This window comes from Mastigoproctus giganteus, chromosome 8 (assembly GCF_048544385.1).
Source record: "Mastigoproctus giganteus isolate SK-2022 chromosome 8, ASM4854438v1, whole genome shotgun sequence".
In the NCBI taxonomy this organism is placed as follows: Eukaryota; Metazoa; Arthropoda; class Arachnida; order Uropygi; family Thelyphonidae; genus Mastigoproctus; species Mastigoproctus giganteus.
In genome coordinates this window covers 67,692,051-67,719,684 of record NC_143582.1, presented here as the reverse complement: position 1 = coordinate 67,719,684, position 27,634 = coordinate 67,692,051, and the positions used below count along the sequence as shown (strand labels likewise).

General features: G+C 38.7%; 1 protein-coding gene across 4 annotated transcripts in view; it reads right to left on the bottom strand.

Annotated features, from left to right (window-relative positions):
* LOC150081594 (cell division cycle and apoptosis regulator protein 1-like) overlaps positions 1-27,634 on the bottom strand; it is a 550,339-nt gene that overhangs the window by 155,508 nt on the left and 367,197 nt on the right. For all 4 annotated transcript variants that reach the window (XM_090380560.1, XM_090380561.1, XM_090380562.1 and 1 more), the window contains 2 exons: positions 16,285-16,488; positions 149-340 (listed from right to left, as the gene is read on the bottom strand). In XM_090380560.1, the coding sequence (XP_090236686.1) occupies positions 149-340; positions 16,285-16,488 (396 nt within the window). The remainder of the gene's footprint in view (positions 1-148; positions 341-16,284; positions 16,489-27,634) is intronic.

Genomic DNA, 27,634 nt, shown 5'->3' with positions numbered 1-27,634 from the left:
ATTATAGTTTTATTGCAATAAACCTATCATTTTTAATTGTTGGGCAGTGCCCAAAAAAACTTCATGCATACCAAAAAGATCTGATCGATGGCTATGTTAACTTGAAATGAAACAGCTCTTAAGGAAATGATTCAAATTTTGTAAATACCTCAAAAGAATGTTCCTTATTGTCTTCTTGCCTGTAGTCAAGCAAAAGGGAAAGCGACATTATTGTACAATCAAATTTCCCTCCCTTGGCTATGCGAGATGGGTGAACTACAATTGCAGGAAATTCAGGCAGCTGATGCCGTTTTTCTTGTGCAGCTCTTTCTTTCTCTTCTTTTTGCTTCTTTTCTTCCTCCTGTAATAATTATTAAGATAGAGCTTTCACATTCAAAGTAAAGAACCTGTGAGAACAAATTAATTACCTGAATTATCTTAAAATTAAGTCTTCTTACATACAGAGTAATTATAAACTTACTGGGCAATTTCAATAATTCACTGATATGGTTTTATTAAGGGCAGAATGTGAAATTTGAACTTAAATTATGAAGTACATCCTCAAAGTTACAACTGCTCTAAGGCACCTCCGTAGCCAGGTGGGCAGGAGCAGCAGTGCGTAGCACACGCTTCTTGATTAGACTGGGGTTCGAGCCCGTGACCACCAAATACGGAGTATGCGGAAAGGTCAGGGAATGACCACCGCATATCCCCGGAGCAATATGACCTTAGTTGCTAATGCTCCTAAAAAACTAAAAAACAAACTACTGCTCTATGAGTGCTAGTGTTCCTTTAACAAATGCAAATGTTTCAGCAATAGCTAAGTAATAATAGCTCTTGCCCACTTGCTACACAGCTCATGTAATTTGAAATTTCAGCTCTTCAATGATGTTTGGCTTAGCAGACACCCAGAGGCGCCTCCGTAGCCAGGTGGGAAGGAGCAGCAGTGCATAGCACACGCTTCTTGATTAGACCGGGGTTCGAGCCCGTCACCACCAAATACGGAGGATGCGGAAAGGTCAGGGAATGACCACCGCATATTCCGGAGCAATATGGCCTTAGTTGCTAATGCTCCTAAAAATCAAATAACCAACCAACCAACCAACCAACCAGACACCCAGATAACATCCTTCAAAAAAAAAAAAAAAAAAAAAAAAATCCCATAGTACAAGTGAAAGGTGCCGACCGGGCTAGTCTGTTGGGTAAAGTGCTTGCCTGGCAACCCAAAGGTCGCGGGTTCGAATCCTGCCTCGGGCTTGGATCAGAGCTTGGTCCTTGAGATTGTCACAGACATTCTCTCAGATATGTCAGACAAGTTGTACTTGCTACCTGGGAGTCTAAAACGCTGATGGAACTGATATTCGGGTGACACTCAAGTCAAGTGGACCCAATTTCGGCGAAGTCCGGACAGTCTGTGACAGCCAAATCTGCTTGCACCCTCACGATGGTGGGATTGCTAGTAATCCTGGTTATAACCTCCATGCACAAGTACATGGTGGGTGACCACCCAGGTGTGAACCAACGTAAGGAGGGGTCGAGGTGTGGTGCCCACACTACATGGAGGAACGCCGCCCCTCTATGTTACCAAGCAGTACTAGGTGGTAGATGACTCTCATCAACCGGTGAAATACCACCACTTTGCTTATTGGAGGCTTGAAGTGGTGGAACCCATGTTTAGTCTCTAGAGCTAAGTTCCGGTCAACCCTTCCCTATCTCTTCCATCATGCAGTATGATTGATGACTTTTGAGGTTATAACTTGGTTCGTATAAAATTGTCCATGTCGGGTGGTCAGGTATTAATTTTATTTTTGCAGTGTAGAATAACAGCAAGTTTTGTCTCCGGAGTTGTAGTGGTGGTTCATAACCCTCTGCATATAGGCTCTGGACCGGTGATGTGCAATATGCTCCTAATACTGTATGTAAAGCACTGTGATGCACTGATCCAGCCATCTCAGGGCACTCGGTTTAGCATGAGTTGTACATGGGGGCTCCATAGTCTAATTGAAATCTTATGAGGGCTCTGTATAATTGCAATAATGTATCTCTATCTGTACCTCAGGCTGTTGCCAATAAGACTCTCAAAATATTTAGTTTCTTGAGGCAGTTTGTTCATAGTTATTTATATGTTCTAAAAAAGTTAATTTTTTTTTTATCAAGAATAAGTCCAAGAAATTTTATAGTTGGCTTGATTGGGATTAACTGTTATTAAGTTTTAATTCCAGATCTAAATGAAAATTTCTTTTCCTACAGAAGTGCACACCTATTGTTTTTTGTGTGGAGATCATGAAACCGTTTTCATGATCCCAACTGATGACCTTGTCTATTGAACCTTGTAACTGGCATTTTATTCTTCTCATGTTTCGGGATTGGAAAGGGATACTAAAATCATCAATATAAAGAGCTGAGTTTATGGTGGATGGTATCTGTTGGGTTATTGAGTTTATTTTTATTGCAAACAGGGTGGCACAGAGGATTAATCCCTGTGTGTGGTACTCCTTGTTGTAGGAAAACTTTTGAGAGTGTAGTTTGTATTCGTACTTGGAAGGTTTCGTGCTGTAAAAAACTCTGGATGAAAATAGCGAGCTGTCCTCTTAGCTTTAAGTTATACATGTCCTGGAGAATGCCATAATACCAGGCTGTGTATGCTTTTTCAATATCAAAGCATATCATGACTAAATGTTCTTTTTCTAATGAAAGTATTTCATATGTTGCTTTATTTTAATTAGGAGGTCTAAGGTTGATCGATGTTTCCTGAAACCACACTGTAATGGGCACAAAAGGTTATGGTTTTCTAGGTACCACATGAGTCTTGCATTTATAATCTTTTCCAAAATTTTTCCTAGGCAGCTGGTGAATGTTACTGGATGGTAATTGTTCAGATTAGTAGGATCAAGTTAGTTTGCCAAGTTTTGGGAAAGCGAGGACAATCGCATGATGCCACATGTCAGGAAACTCGTGCTCCATATAAATTCTGCTGTATAAAAGAAGTAGAGATTGTAATGATTCTTCACTGAGTTTCTTTATCATTATATTATCAATGCCATCTGGACCTTCAGAACTTTGTTTTGTTTGTGACAGTGCCTTATGGAGTTCCATTATGGTTACTGGATGGTTATATTGTTCTATATATTTTGTGGAGAATTTTAAATTGTATTTTTCTTGATGATTTTTATATTTCTAGAATTCCAGTGGACAGGATGTAGTAGCAGATATTTGGCAAAAGTTTCACCTAAAGCATTTGCTATTTATTTTGGATCAGCGATATCCTGCCTTTGAAAATTGATAATTGGATGCACTAACTTTTTCTATCTATTGCTTATTTTTCATATTTTATCCCAAACTGTTTTAGTATTTATAGTCTATTTATGGTTGAGTCTAAACATAACCAGGAGGCTTTCTGCATGCCCGTCTGACACATCTTACTCTTGCTCTCATTTTTTTTAAATGTATTAGATTGTCTGTGGTAGGATTTTTGAGAAAAATATTCCATGCTTTGTTTCTGTCTTGTTTCACTTAAGTACATTCCTCATTCCAACAAGGCTTTGGGGATAGAAGTCTGTTGGATGTTTTTGGTATTGACTGTTCTGCTGCTTGGGTAATTTGGTCAGTTACATATTGTACTGCTTGGTCAATGGTTAGTTGCCGGACTTTCCATTGTTCAATTACTTTTAGATTTTTGAAATTTTCCCAGTCTGCTTTTTGAAGCTTCTATTTGGGTTTTCATCTGGATTGACATGGGGTGTCTTTTGTTAACATGACAATATGGGGTAGTGGTTGCTGTGTAATGGATCTTCATGAACTGTCCATTCTAAAGCAGAATATGATGCCGGGGAGCATAAAGTAAGATCAATTGCCGTGCTAGTTCCTGTTGGAAGATGGAATATGGATGTTTTCTTGCTATTCAGGAGGGTTAGATTTTTGGCACCTGTTACATTTTCTATTTGATGTCCACTTAGATCCACCATTATACTGTAAGGAGGAGGTAGTTGATCTACAGTTCTTCTAAATCTTCATAACTTATTTCTTGGTTCAGGGTAAATATATTGATACTATTGTTATTAAATTACTTCCTGCTATATGTACTGCTACTGCTACAAGAGTTTGTAAGTGGACTGTTTGGACTGGTATATGAGAATTGACAAGGATTGCTACTCCTCCGTGGGCTATAGAATTATTTATTCGATCTCGCTTATGTATAGTGTAATTCCTGATTACGATAGTATAATCGGGTTTTAGATGTGTTTCTTGTCAGAAGAAACATATCAGATGATGCTGATAAATTAAATCTCGGACGTCATCAATATTGTTACAGAAATCAAAACAATTTGCAATGAATAAAAGTACCTATTGTTTTGTTTTCGATGAGTTCTCTGGTTGATTTCTGATTACCGTTTTACATTTTTCTGTCCATGATTTGTCTTTTTTGGGGAAATATGGCTTTCCAGTGTCCATATCTTCCTCGGCAAATATTTCTGTAAACGGAACTTCTTTTTGTTGTATATTTCCTGCTGTATCCATTTTTCTGCAAAATGGTGTACTATTATACAGGGGTCTTCTTTGGTTTTTCCCTGTAGCGATAAAATTACCATTGGTGGACATGGATAGGGTTTGTTGTTTTCCGCCTGGTCTTGTTTCTTCTGTTTTGGGGAGATGAGCCATTTGACAGCCCGATTCATTTGGTGCAATTGTAACTTCAGTTTGTGAGCCCATTGCTTGTTGTTTTTGGGTTATTTGTACTCTTATGTTATTTGTGCATAAGTAGGTTTCCTTATGTTGTATTTTTCCTGCTGTATCAATTTGTTCTGCAGCATGGTGTACTAACTGTAACGTCTTTGTGGCTTCCCGGTATGTAACTTTATGTTCTGCTTTGTATTTTTGGATTTTCCTTTTCTGTTTCCATCTTTTGCATTCCCGAGAGTAGGCAGTGTGGTTCCCACTACAGGTTGAGCAGTTAGGGTTTTTTTTTTTTTTTTTTGGTAGTTGTTGGCGCATAAGCTTCTGTGGCCATAATGCACCTCCCAAGGTTTTTGCAGTACTTTGATCCAAGGTTGAGGCAGGAATCGAACCCATGACCTTTGGGTTGCCAGGCAGGCACTTTACTCACCCGGCTAGCATTTAGGGTGTTCTCAACACATTTGGCACATCTCAACACATATTGCTATTCCTCTGTATGTTGTTTGTGAATGTCCATGTTTTTGAAATTTAAAACATTGGATAGGATTTGGTATACAGAGTCGAATTTGACAAAGCAAGTATCCTGCTTTCACTTGCTGTGGTGGACTTGGAGCATTGAAAGTTAAAATGATATATCTGGTCTGGGTGATTATTCCCTCTTTTTTTTGACAGTTATTCTTTTAACATGAATGACTCCTTAGTTTTTCATTTCTTATAGTATTTCTTCTTCTTCTGTTATATTGAGGAGATCCCAATCAAAGATTATTCCTTTCAAGGTATTTAAGCTATTATGGGGTGTAACTTTTACTGAGATCCCACCAAAAGTGGACGTTTTCATTAGTTGTTCTGACTGTAGTATACTGGCTGTTTCAATTAGTAAGTCGCCTGATTTTAACCTTTTTACTGCTTTTGGAATTCCAGCTATATTCTCTAGAGATTTTTGTATCAGGAAAGGGGTTAATTTTCCTGTGGACTGATCATCTGTAGAATGTATGTGAAATACTTTGGTGTAGATATTTCATATATATTGTTTTTTGTCTTTTTGCCATGTTTGTATTAATTTCTTTATGTTCTTGAGCCAATTGGGTAATGTTAGAAGATTTTGTGACTGTTGTCAAAATCCATGGTGTTTGCTCCTTTGTGCACTGGGAGTGAGAGCTTTTCCACCCAAAGTCCAGCCCCGCTATATGGAGGCAGGAACGGTAGCACCTAGTTTGGTTTGGTTTGGATTTTATTGGCGCATTAGCAACTAAGGCTAGCTATAATGCGCCAAGACCAGGTAATATATAAAAATTTAACCTCTCAGTGACCTAATTAGTTAGGCCACCATGTCCAGATATATAATAACAAATATATATATATAAAAAAAAATAAATCAATAAGGAAATAACAATAACATATAAATTTTAAATACAAGTAAAAACCTTTGCTGATTTAAAAAAAGCTAAAAACAGCAGACGCATTGGCATTGTCGGATAAAATCTGACTGAGTGTATACGGCTCAGTCAGATGATTAAAAGCGGTAAAACGGATATTGCTAAAATTGTGCCACAGGACTCACACATAGGAGGGTCATCAGCCCTCAGCAAAAACGAATGAGTCAAATGACTATGTCCTATGCGGGTCCGGAGAAGAACAACTTCCTCCTTACGATTCCTGCACAGACTAGACTGCCACGGTTCAATTACAGGCTTCATATGATATAATTTATTTGTAGTCTGTCTATTCCATGAATCCTGCCATTGGCAGTGTATCTTCTGGTGTATTATTTGCCTGTAGTCTGTATAGGAGACTGACAGGCAGCGATTATCATTGGGAATTGCTGATTTGGCTGCGGTGTCAGCCAAATCATTTCCCATAATCCCAATGTGGCTGGGAATCCAGCAGGAGCAGATATCATATTCACGTTCATGGAGAAAGTGAATCTTCTGCTGAATAAAAGACAGAACTGGATGAGGATTACATCTCACAGATATTAAAGCCTGTAACACACTGAGAGAGTCAGAATATAAAATGAACTGTTGGTATTGGCATTTACTAATGTGATCCAAGGCTAACTCTATAGCATGCAGCTCTGCAGTAAATATGCTGCATTCAGAGGGAATCTGCTCCGATGTAGTGGTGTCTGTAAAGACAGCAGAAGATCCCACATATGATTCCCACTTCGAACCGTCTGTGTAAACTGGCGCGAAGTCAGAATGTTCAGCTCGGTGTGCTGCAGGTAGACAGATAATGGAGTGTCCGACTTTCCCCAATTTCTAAGGGACAAGTCACATGCCAGGACATGAGCATGCCAGGGTGGAAAGGGTTACTTTGGTGTTTGGGCAACCTTGTCTACCTTGATATTAAGTTCTTTGAGTAGCTCTTGGAGACGAATGCCGAAAGGACGATTGGCAGTCTTACGGGTGTTGTAAAAATTTTCCCATCGTGGCTCAAAAACGAATGGCCACATAGGATGGTCTGGTAGGGATTTCAGTTTTAAAGCGTACTTTAGAGACAACTGCTTATGTCGAAGTGATAACAGTGGTTCATTTGCTTCGACGTATAAGCTCTGGACAGGAGATGTTCGAAATGCTCCAGTAGCGATACGGAGAGCCTGATGATGGACAGGATCCAGCCATCGAAGTACACTGTCTCTGGCCGAATTGTATACCAGGGACCTGTAATCTAGTCTGGATTGTACAAGTGCACAGTAGATGCGTAGTAGGGTGCATCAATCCGCACCCCAAGAGGAAAGAAAGTGCGGAATATTCAAGCCTCTTGCGCACTTTGTGCAGAGTTGACGGATGTGATCCAGAAAGGTCAGCTTTTTATCAAATACGAGTCCCAAGAATTTTGTGTCCGCCGCTACTGGAATAGCAATTTATTTGAGCCTTAATTCAGGTTCAGGATGAAGATTACGCTTATGACTAAAGTGTACGCAAACGGTCTTCTCCGGCAAGAACCTGAAGTCATTAGCAAGTGCCCAGGAATTAAGGCGATCGATGGCTTTTTGCAGTTGTCTTTCAATAACCCTCATGTTGCATGACTGACAAAATATGCTAAAGCCATCAACATAGAGGGCACTGTTTACAGTTCAAGGAAGTTGTTCTGTGGCGGAATTAACTTTGATGGTGAAAAGCTTGACACTCAATACTGATCGTTGTGGTACTCCCTCCTCTTGGCTGAAGGAACGAGAGAGTGAGGATCCCACACGAACTTGGGAAGATCGATTGGCTAAAAAGTTTTTAATAAAAATGGGGAGATGCCCTCTAAGACCAAGGGTATGCAAATCTTTTAAGATGCCAAATCTCCAAGTTGTGTCATACGCTTTCTCCATGTCAAAGAATACAGACACCAAATGTTCATGTTTTAGGAAAGCATCCCTGGATGGGTGTTTCCAGTCTAATAAGACTGAAAACATCCAGACTATTGCAGTTGGAGCTGCAATAGCCATCCATTATAATCTAGGATTGAAGAAGGGTGGGATGTATATTTTCCCTTCATTTTCCGGATTTTATCCCAGACTACCTTAGAGTTGGTAGACTGGTTAATAGATGATGTGAAACGGATCCACAATTCCTTTTAACTCTGACAGCGGATATATCGTGCTTTGGCTCGTGCACGTTTAAAGGCTATAAGGTTGTTCGTGGTAGGATATCGGCGAAATATCCCCCACGCTTTGTTTTGAGCCTTTTTTGCTGTTGTGCATTGTGAATTCCACCAAGGTTTGGGAAATGGTGGAAACCGGGCAGATGTTTTTGGGACAGCATTCGCAGCTGCTTGGACGATGATTTCTGTGATGTACTTTACTGCGTCGTTGATAAGCTCCCGACTGACTGTACTGAGGTCAAAATTTGCCTGATGTTGGAAGGCATTCCAGTCACCCTGATCAAACTTCCACCGTGGTAACCTAAAAGGAAGACATGGTCTCCCACTGTGTAACAAGGTTATCACAGGGAAGTGATCACTTCCGTATGGATTCTCCTCCACTTCCCAAGTGAGTGAAGGGAGTAGAGAAGGGGAGCAGATAGAGAGATCAATGGCAGAAAAAGTACGGGTAGGCATGTGGAAGAAGGTGTTTGTTCCAGTATTTAGAAGGGAAAGGTCATTGTCATTGAGCATACGCTCTATGACTCGTCCCCTTCCGTTGATGTTAGCACTACCCCACAGGGTGTTATGTCCATTAAAATCCCCGAGAAGTAAGAAAGGGGGAGGCAACTGCATTAGAAGATCATCAAGGTCTCCCTGGGAGATGTCAGTCCCAGGTGGCAAATAAAGAGAGCAGACTGTTAATAAAAATCCCACCGTAAGGCGAATTGCAACAGCTTCTATGCTAGTTGTAATTAGCAAGGGCTGCACTGGGGTCTGGTTACCCACGAGGATAGCCACTCCCCCATGAGCAGAGCCATCAGCAATTCTATCCTTTCGAAAAATTGTGATGTTGTGCATGGTGGGATCATCATTTGCCTTTAGATATGTCTCCTGCAAGCAAAAGCAAACTGGCTCGTGCTTTTGCAGGAGAGCCTTGATGTCATCAATATTTCGCCGGAATTCACGACAATTCCATTGTAGGAATTTAGCCATTATTTTGGCTTGGTGGATCCATCAGGCGGCTTCTGAGTTGCTGAGGGCTTACTTTTATCAGTCTTGGGTTTATCTTTTTTGGGGAAGAATGGACGCTGTCCCATGTCCATTTCTTCCTCTGCAAAGAGTTCCAAGACTGAATCTTCGGGTACCTCCTTCTGCTCGACATCCATCTTTTCTTGGGTACTAGGGGGGACTTCCCCTTTTTTATTCTTTTCTTTCACAGTTACCTTTGTTACTTGTGGAGCAGTAGGAGGTACCGATATAGGAGTGGCAGCTGATTGGTCCTTTTGTGCAGGTTTTTGAGAACTTAAGAGATGACGCGCGATGGGAGTGAAAGACTCCTTTGGAGGAATGGTCATGTCCATCTGAGTTCCGACGGAACATCTCCCTGCTACCTTCTGGGCGTAGGTAGGTTTGTTGACTGAGTTTTAGAAGGATTGAAATTTAAGAATTGGTGGCAGATATTCGAGAAGTTGAACCTGATTGAGCAGGGCAAGGCTTTTCAAAATGGAAAGTGGAATGCAATGTGCTATCATCAGCAAAACTATGGATAGGATTTCCAGTCAATGGAAGAAAGTCATTAATATACATGAAGATAAGGGTGGGGGAAAGAGCTGAATCTTGAGGGACACTAGCATTAGTGGAGAAGTTAGAAGACAGAGAGCCATCTACCATCACCCTCAGTGAGCGATCAGAGAGAAAACTGGATAACCAATTACAAAAAACAGTTCACAAACACTAAGATAGAAGCTTGTTTGGAAGACCTTTATGCCAAACACTATCGAAAGCCTTTGAGATGTCGAGAGCAACTGTTTGTGTTTCTTCAAACTTTTCCATTGAATTTGTCCATAAATGGGTAACATAAGTCAGAATATCACCAGTGGATCGACCTTGACAGAATCCATACTGGCGATCGTTAATCAGACGGAAGGTTTCTAGGTAGTTTAAGAGTTGGCGGTTAATTGATTTCTCCATTACTTTAGAAAGAGTAGAAGTAATTGCAATGAGACGATAATTGGATGAGAGGGACTTGTCACCCTTTTTTTAGGAACTAGCTAGATATCAGCAGATTTCCAAGCAGAAGGAAAAACACCTTTGGAATAAGAAAGTGAAAAAAGGAGGCAAACAACAGGAGTCAGTTCAGGAGCATAGGTTTTGAGAACAAGTGGAAAAATACCATCAGAACCTCGAGCTTTCTTAGCATCGAGATTTGACAAAATCCTTCTGACATAAGACCACAGGAGGCATTGAATGGAGCATGTTGGGAATGGTGGGAGGTGTTTTACCAAGATCATTAATACACGAGTTGGAAGAAAATGAGATGCTAGCAGGTCAGCTTTATCCTTGGCTAAAGTGACAATAGAACCAGCTGGTTTTGACAGAGGTGGGAGCAGAGATGGGCAAAAGTTGCGGCCAATTGCTTTGGCAAGAGACAAGAAGGCTCGGCTACCATTATTAGGCAAAGAATCAAGTTTTCTACTCTTAGCCTGTTCAAAATCGAGTTTGGACTGATTAATAACTGCTTTACAATTGTTAGGAGCTTCGGTGTAGGCAGAAAATGAAACTGAAGAATTAGAAACAAGCCAATTACGATATGCAACATTCTTCTCTTGAACAGCCTTAGCGCATTTAGGTTACATAAAGGTTTGGATAAAGCATGAGATTTTAAAGTGGAGTGTGGGATAAAGGATTCCATTCCTACAAGAATAATTTCACTGACAAGATCTAAGCAAAAGTTGGCATCAGAAGTTCTGAAACAATAGTCCGACCAAGGAAAAGAAGAAAAGAAATCTCGCAGGTCGTCCCATTTTGCATTCTTGTAATGCCAAACAATACGAGGTTGGGAATAATCATGAGATAAAGGCTCCATTGCAGAAGAGACAATCACCAAGTTGTGATCTGAGGTGCCTAAAGGACCACTCACAATGACAATGTACTTAGAACGGTTGTTTGTGAGAAAAAGATCAAGCGTGATGGCTGTATGGTTAGGATTGTCCGGTATTCTTGTAGGTAAATGAACATTCTGTGCAAGGTCATTAGAAATTGCAAAAGCCTCGACATATCGAACAGCTGGTTGGTGTGACTAGAAAACGGAAGCCAGCTGGAGTTGTGATCATTAAATCACCAAGGAAAATTATCTCACTGTTAGGAAAGTTGGACTGGAGTAAGTCAAGTTGCAAAGAGAGGGAGTCAAAGAGCCCCAAGTGATTAGTTGAGTTGGGAGAATGGTAGAGACAGCAGATGAATTTGACAATGAGATAGAGAGATTTTAAGCAAGAGAAGATCGAAGAGTGGAGATTCCAAATTACCAATTCTCTGACAGGGAATATCGGAACGGACATATGCACAAGTACCACCTTTGTGGCGAAAGGAATCATACAGCGAATAATTTGGGCAACTGAGATAAGCAGTATTTGAATCAACCGATAACTGAGATTCTGTCAGAAAAAGTACGTGGTTTGGCAGACTGCAAGTGGAAATGGACATCGTTGAGATTAGAATTGAGGCCACGTTATATTTGTAAATTGAACTAGTTAGTGTTTGGGAGGTTTAGATCTCTTTGCAGATAAGCTTACTCTATTAGTTTGACAATTCATGGTGTATTCAATAGTAAGTAAAAGTGGTGGAGACATGCTGTATGAAATAATGAAATTTTTGGATATGGCATACACATGGTAAGAATATACCCAGACCCTTAACATAATGTGGCCTCGACAATGCCCTCTGCATACACACTACTCGGACTCCCTCCAATAACTATCTGGCAGAGTGGAGGTAGCAAGATTATACACTAGCTGATCCGGAAGCCTCCTAAAGAGTTACCAATAGGTTCGGTCCGGTGTACTAACTAGCAACTGGCCTGCGAACACCGTTTTAGAGCTGTACCCTCGAAATGTAAGGAAGTCTGGATCTCGCCATGATGTTTATCATAACTTGAAAAGTCATCATACTGCATGATGGAAGAGTTGACCGGAACTTAGCTCTGGAGACTAAACACGGGTTCCACCACTTCAAGCCTCCAATAAGCAAAGAGGTGGTATTGCACCGGTTGATGAGAGTCATCTACCACCTAGTATTGCCTGGTAACTCAGAGGGGTGGCATTCCTCCATGTGGTGTGGGCGCCACACCTCGACCCCTGCCTACAATACTGGGTGGTCACCCACAGTGTGCCTGTGCATGGAGGATTACTCACAGTCCCAAGATAACCTAACAATTTTCTGAAAACAATTGAGAAATTCTTTAATGTTCACACTGTTTTAATCTGTTTAATTAAAAAAAAAGTCATCCAGCTTATAATCATATATGCTTGACACTTTACTGCCATGTTTTATTTATGTATATATATGTAACAACACTAATTACATGAATTACCATTGTATTTGTCCGTAAATCATATGTATTCTATGATTAGTTTTGCTGGATGAAAAATCTGAATTGCCAGGGATTTTGAGTTTATTAGTAATTGCAAAAGCCTCAGCATATCGAGCTGCTAGGTCTATGTGTCTGTTGTTTGGTTTTTAGGACCATTAGCAACTAAGGTCATATTGCTCCGGGGATATGCGGTGGTCATTCCCTGACCTTTCCACATCCACCGTATTGGTGGTCATGTGCTCGAACCCTGGTCTAATCAAGAATCGTGTGCTACCATAACCAGGTGGACAGGAGCAGCAGTGCGTAGCACTGCTGCTCCTGTCCACCTGGATTTTTGTTTACGAAGCTTCAAAAATAGGAATGAAGGCCACATTTTGAAAATTTATTTATGTTTTTTACATGGTTGAAGATTTCATTGAAGCAGCAATACATTTCACCATAATAATGTAAAATCCTACAGAATTACAGCTGTGTGGTATTATTGCAAGTGCAATAAGATCGAGTTTACTACCCATTTATAATTAGATTGCACTAACAGAAAAGCCCAATAAACCAAAAAGTGCAAACTCCAGAAATGTGCTTTAGAAAAATATCACAAAAGCATTCAAAAACTGACTTTTATAACCAAATATAGCAATAAATGGTGGTGTGTTTGTCCAGTTATTTCTTGAAACCACTTCTTCATTAGCAGAGGCATATGATGCAAGAAAGCAAGCTTATGCAGCATCAGCCAAAAAAAAAAAAAAAAAAAAACCACACGTCGCTCCATTCGTTTGAAATACCTGTCTAGCTGAGACTTAAATTTATTTAGGCTATCAACTTCCACAACAAGGGATGGAAGTCTGTTCCACCAACCAACTACCCGCTGGCTAAAGGCAAATTTCTGCACATTTATCCTACATCTGTCTTTCCTCAATCTGAATTTATGCCCTCTCAGGTGATTATTTTGAGCAAGAGGAAGAATCCCATCAGCATGGAGCATGATCAAACCATTCAAGGCTTTTTCACCTCTATCAGATCACCTCGCCGGTGCCTTGTCTCCAGACACTGTAATTTGCAAAACTTAAGCCTTTCTTCGTAAGAGCAACCCTTTGTTCCATTCACTAATCTTGTTGCCCTTCTCCGTACTTGTTCCAGCAGCTCTACATCCTTCTTGAAATGAGGCCTCCAGACCTGTATACAGTACTCAAGGTGTGGCCTGACCATTGCCTTATACAAGGGAATAATCACCTCCTTATCCCTGCTAGAAAAATTCCTGTATATCATTGACAAGACGCCACGAGCTACTCTTGCAGCCCGTCTGCACTGCTCAGAGAACTTCATATCTGCCTTCACAATTACCCCCAGGTCCTTTTCATTCTCTACCACTATCAGTGTAGTACCACAGAGTTGATACGTTGCTGTGGGGTTGCTGTTTCCCATATGTAGTACTTTACATTTGTCAATGTTCATTTGGGAATCCCCTTCATCAGTTATGCTATGTTAGCTGTTCAGACAGAAACTTTTCTGGTTTGCGCAATAAAGTGTTTTATCAGTAAGCATTGCTTTTGATGATTTCATATTTCTTCTCTATATAAAGTGTGTGTTTAATTAGTGTCTAAATGAAGAAAGCTACAACAAAAAAAATTTTAAATTAGAGGAAAAATTAAAAATCATTAAGGAGTTGGAAAATGACAAAAAAAAGGTTGTGACATTGGCCAAGAAAAACAACATAAATTAATTTAGAATTTGACGAATTAGGGAAAAGGCTGAGAAAACTAAAAGTTCAGTTATCTATTCCACATCATTGGCTGCAAAAAGCTGTACAAAAGCAAGAAATCTATTAACAGGGAAAACTGAAAAATTACTGTCCTTCTGGACAGAAAATCTTAATCAAAAGAGAATGCCTCTTAGTTCGGATATTACTTGCGGCAAAGCTCTGAAAATTTTTAATTGTTTACATGAAGAAGAAGTCGGTTCATGCAATGCAACCGTCGTTCACGGCAGTAAGGGTTGGTTTGAAAATTTTAAAAAACATCAAAGTCTTCACAATCTAAAATTAACGGGTGAAGCAGTCAGTGCAGATACGGAAGCTGCTTCTTTGTATCCAAAAACTTTCAAGGATGTTATTGCAACTGAGGGCTATCTAGCAAGTTAAGTGTTTAATGCTGATGAGACTGGCTTATTTTGTAAGTGTATGCCAAGGTGAAAATTCATTTCAAAAGACGAGAAAACCACTCCAGGGTTTCAAAGCTGCAAAAGATAGGTTAATACTTTTGTTATGTGGCAATGCAGAGGGTGACTTTAAGTGTAAGCCATTTCTAACTGATACGTCAGAAAATCCTCACGCTTTTAAAGGAATATCAATAAGCTCCTTACCAATTCATTGAAAATCAAGCAAAAAAGCCTGAATGACAGCTAAAATCTTTGAGGATTGGTTTTTAGATTGCTTTTGCTTCGAAAGAAAAAGATATTGACCGAAGAACATAGTATTCAAAATCTTGCTCATTCTTAACCATGTGCCCAGTCATCCTGCACATATCTCATATGTACCCAAATGTGAAAGTCAACTTTTTTCCAGTGAATACAAGTTTGTTAATTCAGCCGATGGACCAAGATGTTATAGCTTCCTTTAAACTTTATTACCTAAGAAGATTTTTTTACAATTGGTAGAAGCTACTGATGGAATAAGCAGTCTTTTAATTCGAGATTATTGGCAGAATTATAACATTCTTGATGCTGTATAAAATACTGAATTCGCATGAGGCAAAGTTAAGAACTCAACAATGAATGCAGTGTGGAAAAAGCTGTGGCCACAAAGTTGCACTAAAGAAGCCATGGTTGAAATTCCGGAGGTAGTTGAGATTGTGAGAATTGGCAAAATGATTAGGGGAGAGACATTTGAATAACTGGAACTAGCAGATATCACAGAAGTCCTTGAATCTCATAGAGAACAATTATCAGTGGATGATATTTTTTCGCAATGTGAAGAAGATGATAAGAAAAAAGATAAAAACGAAGAAGATGCACACACAAATTTGACTGCGAAGAGACTATCTGAGTTTTTAAGACTTGCAAATCAGCTTAACTAAGAAGCTCTGGATATGGATCCTAATTTGGAAAGGAGTTTTGCAGAACTTTATTATTAGCTTTAGTTCCTTATGAATCTCATAGTAGAGAAATTTGTAGAGAAAAACAGCGTGCTTCCAAGCAAACAATTTTAACTAATTTTTTTCAAAACGTGCCAGATTCTGTTGCAAGTTTATCACAGGAAAACAGTGATGAAGATGCAATGAATTTAGATTATAAATCTAGAATTAAGTATTAGCAAGATTAATTTTATGAACATGTTTCTAATTTTTTTCTTTTTTTCTTACGGAGTGAAGACAATTTTTTTTTCAATTTAATTTTTTTTGCACATTTTTTGTGTGTACAGGTATGGAACACTCATTATGTCATATAAACTATGTTTCACGTTGTGTGGATTTGGACTATGTGGTGTTTTCCCAGAACATAACCCCCACGCAAATCGGGGAATGACTATACAGGAATTCAATGAAAAGAATTTAATGACAATGTTAAATACTCATTAAATTTCTTGCAGACCAGTCTATCAGCATGGAAACGTGCAATAAATAGTTATTTAAGATTATGTAAAAAGCAGCAGCTATAATCAAAATTAGCACAATTTATATAAAATATAAACACACCTCTTTTTTCTTTTTGTCCTCTTCAATTTCATCTGAATCCTGTTTATCCCTATCATCTTGTTCATCACGGTCTAATGATTGTTCATTTTGTTCTTCCTTTTCAGACTCTGCTTTAAGGGCTTTAGTTAAACGGGCAATTAACTGAGACTTCAGTCCTTTGATGCTTAGGTTCCGTGCTTCTAATTCTCTTCTCAGGTCAGCTACCTAAAAATTGTTGTAAAATCTATTTATTTCTGGCTTAATTTCTCTGAGCATATATTTTCTCCACTGTACAGAAATATAAAAGCAGCAGCAGCAGCAGCACAGTGATCACATTTTTGATAGAATGACAAACTCTAGTGCCAATTTTGTGGGCACTAGAGTTTATGTCAAACCCAAGTAACCCAGTGCCTTTCACTAACTATCACTTGCAATGAAGAACTGTTTGATTTACAAGGGGCATTTGAAAAATTTGTGGCTTGAGTACAAAGGGTTTATTTGAGGAGTCTGATAACACATTAGTTTTCAACATTGTCCTTTTTAAAATCAATACATTTTTGCTGTCAATGCTGCAATGCATTGATCCAGGTGTAAAGAAAGTTTTCTGTTGGGCTTTCAGGAATGAATCTATTGCAGCAATGGCATTACTGTTGGTGGGAAAATGGATTAATCTTTTTGTCTCTAGCTGAGAGTGATGGACCCACATCTGATCCATGGTCACAAACCTTGTAAGAAAATTTGCTGGATCTGGTAGAAAACGACTGAAGTGTTTATTGACAACTCTTGTGTTTTTTATCTGCTGTCAACAACTTTGAGATACATCATGCTGACACCTTTTCATAGTGAGAGCCTATAATTAGTATGTGATACACAAATTCAGATGAGCTGCCCAAGACAATGGCAATTCACCAAACTGTCACTCATCAGCAGATCATGCACATTCTCAACAAATTCTGGCATGATGAACACTGCAGGTCTTCCAGGGCATGTCTCATCTCCAAGGCTCTCTCCCTCCCTCACTTAAATTCTGCTACCCACTATTTAAACATGGAATGTGAAGGAGCATCCTCTCCAAATGTTGTAACCAGATTTTCATGCTGAATGCATAGAAATCATCACACCACCTATTTAACTGGTTTATCTGCACTTAGATAGGCCTCAATGTCTGACTGCACAGTAACAAGAAATACTCCATTATGGAGATACTCTGTGCCTTATAAGGTATGTTATAAAAATTAGATAGCACTCATATTTTGGATTAATACAATAACAGAATTTTGTATCTCTTATTTTATTTTGGCATCTAAATTTAACACTAACCTTGGATTTATCATACTGGGACATAGCACTAGTGGTTCAACACTCAAAACTTATAAGCTTCTACTCCAATCAAAAATGAAGTTTATTTAAATAGCAACGTAAAATTATTAAAAGAGATAAATAAAATTTAACCCAGCAGAGGTGGCACCCAATAGGTAGCAAACATGGTGGTGGATCATCTGAATTTTTTTTTTTTTTTGAATTCTGCCTAAACAGTACCAATATGTCATCTTTTCTTAATGGATTGCAGTACTTTTTTTTTGCATTTTTAATAAAAAAATTAAAACTTATAAAACAATGCTATGTGTTTTAAACCTTTTATTTTCAAAAAATAAAGTAAAATAAACCAATTCTGCTCAAAATTGCAAAAAAGCCCCACCCATTTTCGACAAAATCAAAATATCAATCTTTTATTCTCTTCCGTATTCCAGTAAAAAAGACTTAAGTGCATGAAATTTCAAACATGTACATAACATATATTTCTTATTATCATTTCCAGAAATATTATTAAAAAAAATTATATTCAATACTATTCCTTTCATTTTCATGTTTATTTTAAAATTTTATTCATATTTTTCACACTGTTAAGTGCACAAAATTCAAACTGTATTTTGCTTACTGCAGTAAGCAAAATACATAAATTCATTTTTCTATCCTCTGTGAAAACAATAATAAATCCGTCAAAAATAACTAAGGAAAGACTATAAATGGTTAATTGACTAATGGGAGAAGTAAAACAAGTAACCTGAAATCTAGAAGCCGGTGGCGGCAGTGTCATGCTTTGGGCGATGTTCTGCTGGGATACCCTGAGTCCAGTCATCCATGTGCTGGGCACTCTGACATCTACCACTTACCTAAACATCATTGCTGACCAGGTACACCCTTTTATGGCAACGGTCTTCCCCTCTAGCGGTGCCATCTTTCAGCAGGATAATGTGCCATGCCACACTGCCCGGATTGTTCAAGACTGGTTCATGGAACATGAGGAAGACTTCCAGGTATTGCCCTGGCCTCGAAATTCCCCAGACATCAATCCCATCGAGCATTTGTGGTTTATGTTGGAACAGCAACTTCGATCTACAGAGTCTCAATCACAAACCTTACAGGAGTTAAAGGAGTTGCTAGTTACGTGTTGGTACCGGAAACTACAGGACACATTAAGAAATCTTGTAGTGTCCATGCCATGCTGAGTACGAGCTGTTTTGGCTGCACATGGAGGACTAACATCATATTAGGTAGGTGGTCATAATGTTTAGTCTCATCAGTATATGACCTAACAAGCTCTTTCTTTGTGATGAAAAGTCTGTTTGGTATTTTCTTCCAAAAACAGCTCCATTTCATATTGACATTGAAGACCTGTTGAGGACCATATCCAAGTGACTCAATAATTTGTGCAAACTCACTGACAATTTTCTGCTGAATTAGTGAACACAAATAAATAAAAAAAAAGCTTTATTTATTAAAATTAAATTATTCTTTAAATTTAAAATTAAAATTTTTTAAAAATTAAACTCATGTCTGCAGATATAAAAACAATGTATTATCCAATAAGATTATGATAAATTTAAAAAAAATAACAAAACATTACAATTATTTATTGTACTAACAACAAATGAAATCACAATAAGTCCAGAAAAGTAGATTATAATTTATGACTGGAGGGGCTCACATCTGGTGAGTATGGGCTTGGCAGACCCAGGGTCCTGAGTTGGATATTACCATTCTTCTCTTTCTTGGTGATTCCCTTCTATTTTTGACTCTCTCTCTCTCTCTCTCTCTCTCTCTCTCTCTCTCTCTCTCTCTCTCTCTCTCTCTCTCTCTCTCAGGATAACTCAAAACTTTTATCATGGCTGGTGCAGCATAAGCCTCAGGCTTCCTTGCACCATATGGCTAATAATAATAATAAACATCTGAAGTTATTTCCTCAATCATTTCTTTTAGAACAATGCAGTTGATAATTTCCAAAAATTCATACGTGTAATTTTTGCTTCACCAACTATCAGGAATTTTCATATATTTTGCCATATGTTCATTAATATATTGAACTGAGAGCAAAGAGTTATTATTGATAACTCTCAATAAGCACTTTAATCTCCTCTGGGTCTGAACAGTTTTGTTCTCATTCATCTGAACTTTCACACATCGTATGCAGCAGCCCCGTAGCCGGTAGTGAGGGATTTTGTTGTCTGAGATTTTGAACATTATTGACTTGTGACTTGCTTGCAAAATGATGCTTTAAAAAAGTCAAGTTTCCAAATGTCATCCCACCTCTTTCCACTAGCAGATTCTCCTGGAACATCAGCATCACAATACAAATATATAATACCACTGTTTAAATCAAATATAAATATTTCTTGCAATCAAACATATATCAAATTATAACTGTTAGGAGTAACAGTTTGCACTATTTTGTCAAACCATTCAATTTTAAATGAACGTGAAGTTCTTTTGAACGTAATTCCCTATCCTTCTTTTAACAAAGTGAATCCACATTTTCCCTTTTTTTTTTTTTAAAAGTATACTTTTAGGTAACAAAAATTTGAAAACACTTAGTCTATGTTTCTATGATATCAATGCTCAATGATGTTCACTGTGTAAAGTGCAAAAGGAAAAGACTTTTTTCTTTTTTTTTTATGTTGTTGTTATTTGGTTTTTAGGAGCATTAGCAACTAAGGCCATATTGCTCCGGGGGATATGCGGTGGTCATTCCTGACCTTTCCGTATCCTCCGTATTTGGTAGTCACGGGCTCGAACCCCGGTCTAATCAAGAAGTGTGTGCTATGCACTGCTGCTGCTGCTCCTGCCCACCTGCCTACGGAGGCGGCTTTTTTTTATGAAAATCCCAAACACGAGAAGAAATAGAACCTATAGAATTTAGCATCATGCTTGGGTTGGAGGTTGAGAAGAAGAAGATATTTGTTGACATTAGACTTCTGTAGATTGTAATTTTCAGAAAAGACATATGAAGGAAGGTTGTTCCAGAAAACGGCAGTTGAATGAATAAAAGAGGAATATGAAAAGTTGGTTCTGTGAGTTAGAAGTTGGATAGTAATTAGATGTTGGCTGGTGGCGGGAATTATAGAAGCCAATTCAGAAGAACAGTGCCCATGGAAGTTTTTTTTTTTTTTTTTGTTAGTTGTTTGTGCATCAGCTTCTGTGGCCATATTGCACCTCACAAGGTTTTTTGCATTTTCTGCTCTGATCCAAGTACAAGGCGACATTCGAACCCATGACCATTGGGTTACCAGGCAGGCACTTTACTCACCCAGCTAGCCTGGTCGGCGCCCATGAAAGCATCTGTAGAAAAGGCATGCAGCAGAAACAGTACGTCTATGAGACAGAGAGTGGACAGACTCTGTTAGAGATGACCTAATTAACCTAACTGCCCTCTTCTGAATGGAATCTAGAAGCCTGAGAGAGAGAGGTTTTGGGGGCACTGCCCAGATGTGGGAACAAAATTCCATGGTAGGACCAATTTGCGATTTGTACAGAGTGAACAGTTGTTTGGAAGAAAAGTAACACCAAGAGCGAAAGAGAAAATCAAGTTTTCTAGATGCAGAGGGAGCAATATTTGTAATGTGCATGTGCCAAGAAAGATTAGAAGTCAGGGTAATCCCCAAAAGAGATAAATCAACTTGCCTAAAAATCGGAGCGTCACCAAAGATAAGCATAAGAGCAGAAGAATCCCTTTTGTTCGATATAAAACAAGAGTGAGTTTTAGAAGGATTGAAATCAACTATGTTGTCTTTGCCCCAATGGAGAATTACCTGGAGATCGGCATTTAAGGAATTAGTGGCGGATATTCGAGAAGTTGAAGCTGATTGAGCAGGGCAGGGTTTCTCATAATGGAAAGTGGAATGCAATGTGCTATCATCAGCAAAACTATGGATAGGATTTACAGTCAATGGAAGAAGTTCATTAATATACAAGAGGAAAATAGTGGGGGGGAAAGAACTGAACCTTGGAGGATACCAGCATTAGTGGAGAAGTTAGAAGACAGAGAGCCATCTACTATCAGACTCAGTGAGCGATCAGATAGAAAAACTAGATAACCAATTACAAAAAAACAATTGGCAAACCATAAGATGGAAGCTTGTGTTTTACTAAACTTTTCCACTGGATTTGTCCATAAATGGGTAACATCAGCCAGAATATTGCCAGTGGATTGACACTAACGGAATTCATACTGGCGTTCGTTGATCAGACGGAAGAGTTGGCGGTGAATTCATTTCTCCATTACTTTAGAAAGAGTAGAAGTAATTGAAATGGGACGATAATTGGATGGGAGGGATTTGTCACTCTTTTTAGGAACTGGCTGGATATGAGCAAATTTACAAGCAGGAAGGAAAAACACCTCTGGAATAAGAAAGTGAAAAAAGGCGGCAAAGAATAGGAGTAAGTTCAAGAACACAGGTTTTGAGAACAAGTTGAGAAATACCATCGGGACCTGGAGCTTTCTTAGCATCAACATTCATCAAAATCCTTCTGATATCCTTTTGACAGAAGACCACAGGAGACATTGAATGGAGCCTGTTGGGAATGGTGGAAGGTGTTTTACCAAGATCATTAATACATGAGTTGGAAGAAAATTGGGATGCTAGCAGGTCAGCTTTATCCTTGGCTGAAGTGACAACAGAACCATCTGGTTTGGACAGAGGCGGGAGCAGAGATGGGCAAGAGTTGTGACCAATAGCTTTGGCAAGGGACCAGAATGCTCGGCTACCATTAGGGCAAGAAGCAAGTTTTCTACTCTTAGCCTGTTAAAACTCTAATTGGGACTGATTAATAACTGCTTTACAATTGTTAGGAGCTTCGATGTAGGCAGAAAATGAAACTGAAGAATTAGAAACAAGCCAATTACGATATGCAACATCCTTCTCTTGAACAGCCTTAGCACATTTATTGGAAAACCAAGGTTTGGATAAAGCATGAGATTTTAAAGTGGAGTGTGGGATAAAGGATTCCATTCCTACAAGAATAATTTCACTGACAAGATCTAAGCAAAAGTTGGCATCAGAAGTTCTGAAACAATAGTCCGACCAAGGAAAAGAAGAAAAGTAATCTCGCAGGTCATCCCATTTTGCATTCTTGTATTGCCAAACAACAAGAGGTTGGGAATAGCCATGAGATAATGGCTCCACTGGAGAAAAAACAATCACCAAGTTGTGATCTGAGGTGCCTAAAGGACCACTCACTTCGACTGTGTACTTACAAGGGTTTTTTGTGAGAAAAAAGATCAAGCATGTTGGCTGTATGATTAGGATTGTCCAGTATTCTTGTAGGTAAATGAACAATCTGTGCAAGGTCATTAGTAATTGGAAAAGCCTCAGCATCTTGGCCAGCTGGGTCAGTTTCACTAGAAAACGGAAGCCAGCTGGAGTTGTGAACATTAAAATCACCAAGGAAAATTACCTCACTGTTAGGAAAGTTGGACAGGAGAAAGTCAAGTTGCAAAGAGAGGAGGTCTAAGAGCTCCAAGTGATTAGTTGAGTTGGGAGAACGGAAAGACAACAGATGAATTTGACACAATGATGTAGAGAGATTTCAAGACAGAGAAGATCGAAAAGAGGAGATTCCAAATTACCAAGTCTCTGACAGAGAATATAGGAATGGATATATGCACCAGTACCACCCTTGAGGCAAAAGGAATCATACAGCAAATAATTTGGGCAACTGGGATGAGCAATAGTTGAATCAACTGTAACTGCGATTCTGCCAGGAAAAAGTACGTGCGGTTTGGCAGACTGCAAGTGGAAATGGACATTGCTGAGATTAGAATTGAGACCATGTATATTTGTGAAATGAACTAGGAAGTGTTTGCGAGGTTTAGATTTTTTTCCGATAAGCTTACTCTATTTATTTGACAATTCATGGTGTATTCAATAGTAAGTAAAAGTGGTGGAGACATGCTGTATGAAATAATGAAATTTTTGGATATGGCATACACATGGTAAGAATATACCCAGGTCCTTGACATAATGTGGCCTCGACAATGCCCCCACATACACACTACTCGGACTCCCTCCAGTCACTATCTGGCAGGTAGCAAGAGGTAGCAAGATTATACACTAGCTGATCCAGAAGCTTCCTAAAGAGTTATCAATAGGTTCAGTCCGATGTACTAACTAGTGGCCGGCCTGCAAATACTGTTTTAGATCTGTACCTTCGAAATGTAAGGAAGATTGGATCTCGCCACGATGTCCATCATAACTTATAAATCGTCAGTCATACAGCATGATGGAAGAGACAGGGAAAGGTTGACCGAAACTTAGCTCTGGAGACTACACATGGGTTCCACCACTTCAAGCCTCCAATAAGCAAAGTGGTGGTATTGCGCCAGTTGATGAGGGTCGTCTACCACCTAGTATTGCCTGGTAACACAGAGGGGCAGCATTCCTTCCTGTGGTGTGGGCAGCACACACCACACTACACGGAGGAATGGTGTGTGGGCACCACACCTCGATCCCTGCTTACATTGGTTCACACCTGGGTAGTCACCCACAGTGTGCTTGTGCATGGGGGTTCTACCCAGGATTACTAACAGTTCCACCTTTGTGAAGGTGCAAGCAGAGGATTTGGCTGTCACAGAACATCCGGACTTCGCCGAAATTGGGTACACTTGACTTGATTGTCACCCAAATATCAGTTCCATCAGCGTTTTAGACTTCCAGGTAGCAAGTACAGCTTGTCTGGCATATCTGAGACAACCTCAAGGACCAAGGATTTTGTTGTGAAGCATTGATAGTGTTGCCGACAGACATTACTCATCTCCAAATAGTGTGTTAAAAGTCTTGGGCAGCAATAATAATGCCCACAGGCAAGATGAGCCTCCCATAGCCAGTCTCATGTTGTCAATTTTGCATTTTTCAATGGATGATCGTGTTTCTACTATTACAGTGGATTCTGGTTATTTGGACCACCGGTTAATCGGGGCAGCCTTTTATTTGGGACAAATCTTAAAAAACAGAACCCAATCGAGAAAATAGCCAGGGTTTTCTTCACTTAATTGGGACAGCATGCCGGTTAATCGGGGCAGGAGACCGCAGCATTGGAGATTACCCTACGATTGTCTCCAACAGTATGTGGTTCGGTCGAAATTCTGGAGGTCACAACCACAAAACAATAAAAACAATTAGAAGTCACCTGTTTATTGGGCTTTTCTGTCAGTAAAATCTATCATAAATGGACAGTAAACTCGATCTTACTGAATTTGCGATAATACCGACAGATGGAATTCTGTGGGTTATTATGGTGAAATGTGTTTACACTTCCATGAAATCTTCAATATAAAAAAATTAATTTTCAGATCTTCTCTTCATTCCTATTTTTAAAGCTTTGTAACTCGTTACTCCGTTCTCACTTGCACATATCGTGTTACTTGCAATTTGTGTGTGTGTGCTGTGTTTTGTTTTGATTGCTTACCTTTTTACTGTTTTAAATTTTAACCTCCACCCACAAATGTCAGTGAACAGAAATGTCAACTAGTAAGTATATCCATATTATAGTATGTATTAATTATTCCAATTATCACTTATATTCTGCCAATTTTCACATATCATTTAATTTTTTTAATTGGTAAGGTAATAAAGGGTAAATTTGTGCTTAACATATCTTTACTTTTATAGCCTGTGGATAATATTCCTCCTATTTTCTCTAATTAGAATCGCTGCTTAATAGAATGAAAATTCAATTTACAAACGTGATCACAATGACTGGCGCTTACTACACATCGTATAGTGAATGGTACTTTACTATGGTGAGTCCATTGTAACGTGATTTGATTGTACAGTGAACCAATTGTAAAGAGGGGGTCCATTGTATTTTTAACTATTTACGTGAAACTTTAGCTAATTGGGACAGCCGCTTAATCGGGCCAAAATGCACTAGTCCCAATGTGTCCCAAATGGACTGTATTATCATATTTTTTTGGAATTTAATTTTTTGTGTGCAGTTCAATTTCTTGTGTGCTGTGGCTACATAACCATAGTAACCCATATCGTAGAGCGTCCTGCACACTGTACTTGTGCTGATGTGTGTCTCTATCTCACTGCATTCTCTGCTGTCAACCTGCCACCCAAGAGGATGACTCTTTGCAGGCTCTTCTGAAATGTCTCTCAACTTCGTAGGTTTACTGGATCATTTTTGTAGCAGTTTCAGCACCAGTTTACTTCCATTTTCTAATCCTCCTCAGGGAATTATACACCCTAATCTCTACCCTCCAAAAAAGATGTCTAGTTGCTAAATTCTGCAGACCAAATCTTCTAAACTGTTTAGCACTCTTAACCAATCTAGACATCCTTTTTTAGACATGGATACAATATTCCAAGTTTGGTCTTACCTTGCAAAGAGGGATAATGACATCTCTCCCTTCCACCACACACTAATCCAGTGATGGATTATCCTTAAGTGCTTTAATTTATACAATAGCTGCTCATGAAGAACTGTTCCAAAAGACTTACTAAAATCCAAATATATAATGATAAACTTATTTTGCGCTTTTTGCATCAAACTACTTTATAACTTTGTCAGAGTAATTTACCTGATTTGTTTGGCAAGATCTTCCTTCATGAAACCATTGTTGCCAAGATGGTCCTGTATTGCATCTTTATTCCATAATCTTGACAACCACACACACAACTCAAATTCAGTGGCCTATAATATCCCAATGCATCTTGCATTGGGATATTATAGGATATTATAGTATAGTATTGGTATCTAGCCCAAAGAATAACCCTTGAAGCAGATGATAATTTCATTAACATTACTAGTGGTTGGATTCATAAACCCCAGGGGCTCACATCTGGTGAGTATGGGCTTTGGCACACCCAGGGTCCTGAGCTAGATATCATCATTCTTCTCTTTCTTGGTGATTCCCTTCTACTTCTCTCTCTCTTTCAACACAGGGTAACTCGGAATTTTTTTTTTTTTGGCTGGTGCAGCCTAAGCCTCAGGCTTCCTTGCACCATATAGCTAATAATAATAATACACTTTCCATCTTTTTTTTGGGTGGTATGAAAAGAATTTTCATGATGCTGGTTCACGATAAAGTTATACCAGGGGGCAGTCAGCATAACTGGATGTATATCACCTGTCTCTAGAGGTTTACACTCTCTCTCTCAGTCACAGCTGCTTCTCCAATATCATATCTTCTCTGATATTATTTCATAATGGCTAAACTTTGCTTTGCTATTCCACTATTTTTTATTACACTATTTTTGCTATTACACTGACACTAATGTAGTTTCAATAGTAAAGGCAGTAAAATGGCATGAAAATGCCATTTTATTGCCTTTACTAGTGAAAAACTTTACTACTGAATTTATTCTTTTTTTTTTGCATGAATGGAGTTCTTTTTTCCTGTTTCAGCTCTCTTCAGCAGAAATTTTTGATACTCAGCTTTTTCAAACTTATCCTGTCAGTGGTTTTATTACATACTTGCTTGTAGTTATTGTATGCAGTGTTCACAAGATAGTATAGTATTAGCAATGGCCACATGGTGCAAGGAAGCCTATGGCTTATGCTGCACACCCAAAAAATAAACACATAAATAAATTAAAATAAAAAAATAATAATAAAAATAAAATAAGTAATTAATAAGAGAAAAGGAAACAGACAGCCTATGTGATCCCCTCCTCCCGTAGGTAATTATCCAGCTGACACTTGAATTTCCCCAAACTGTCAGCCTCTACCACCCATGTAGGTAACTTATTCCAGTAATTTGTAACTCGCTGGCTAAAATAAAACTTGCTGCAATTCAGTCTAAATGTCTCCCTCCATAACTTGAAATTATGGCCCCTAGTTAATCAAACAGAATTTTTTTCTCCATAATATTAATATATTCAATAAGAGCAACAGGTGCATATTAGTCAATAAATTATAACTTTTTATTTTGAATTTATAAAAATTCCAAGCAAATGCATTCCAAGCATCATACTTCAAGATTTGTAAAAATATTAAGCTAACCTTAATACAGCTAACACTTCATACACTACAAATCTCACTTCTAATTCTATTTTGTTTGATATAAGAACATAAAGAATTAAAAACTAAA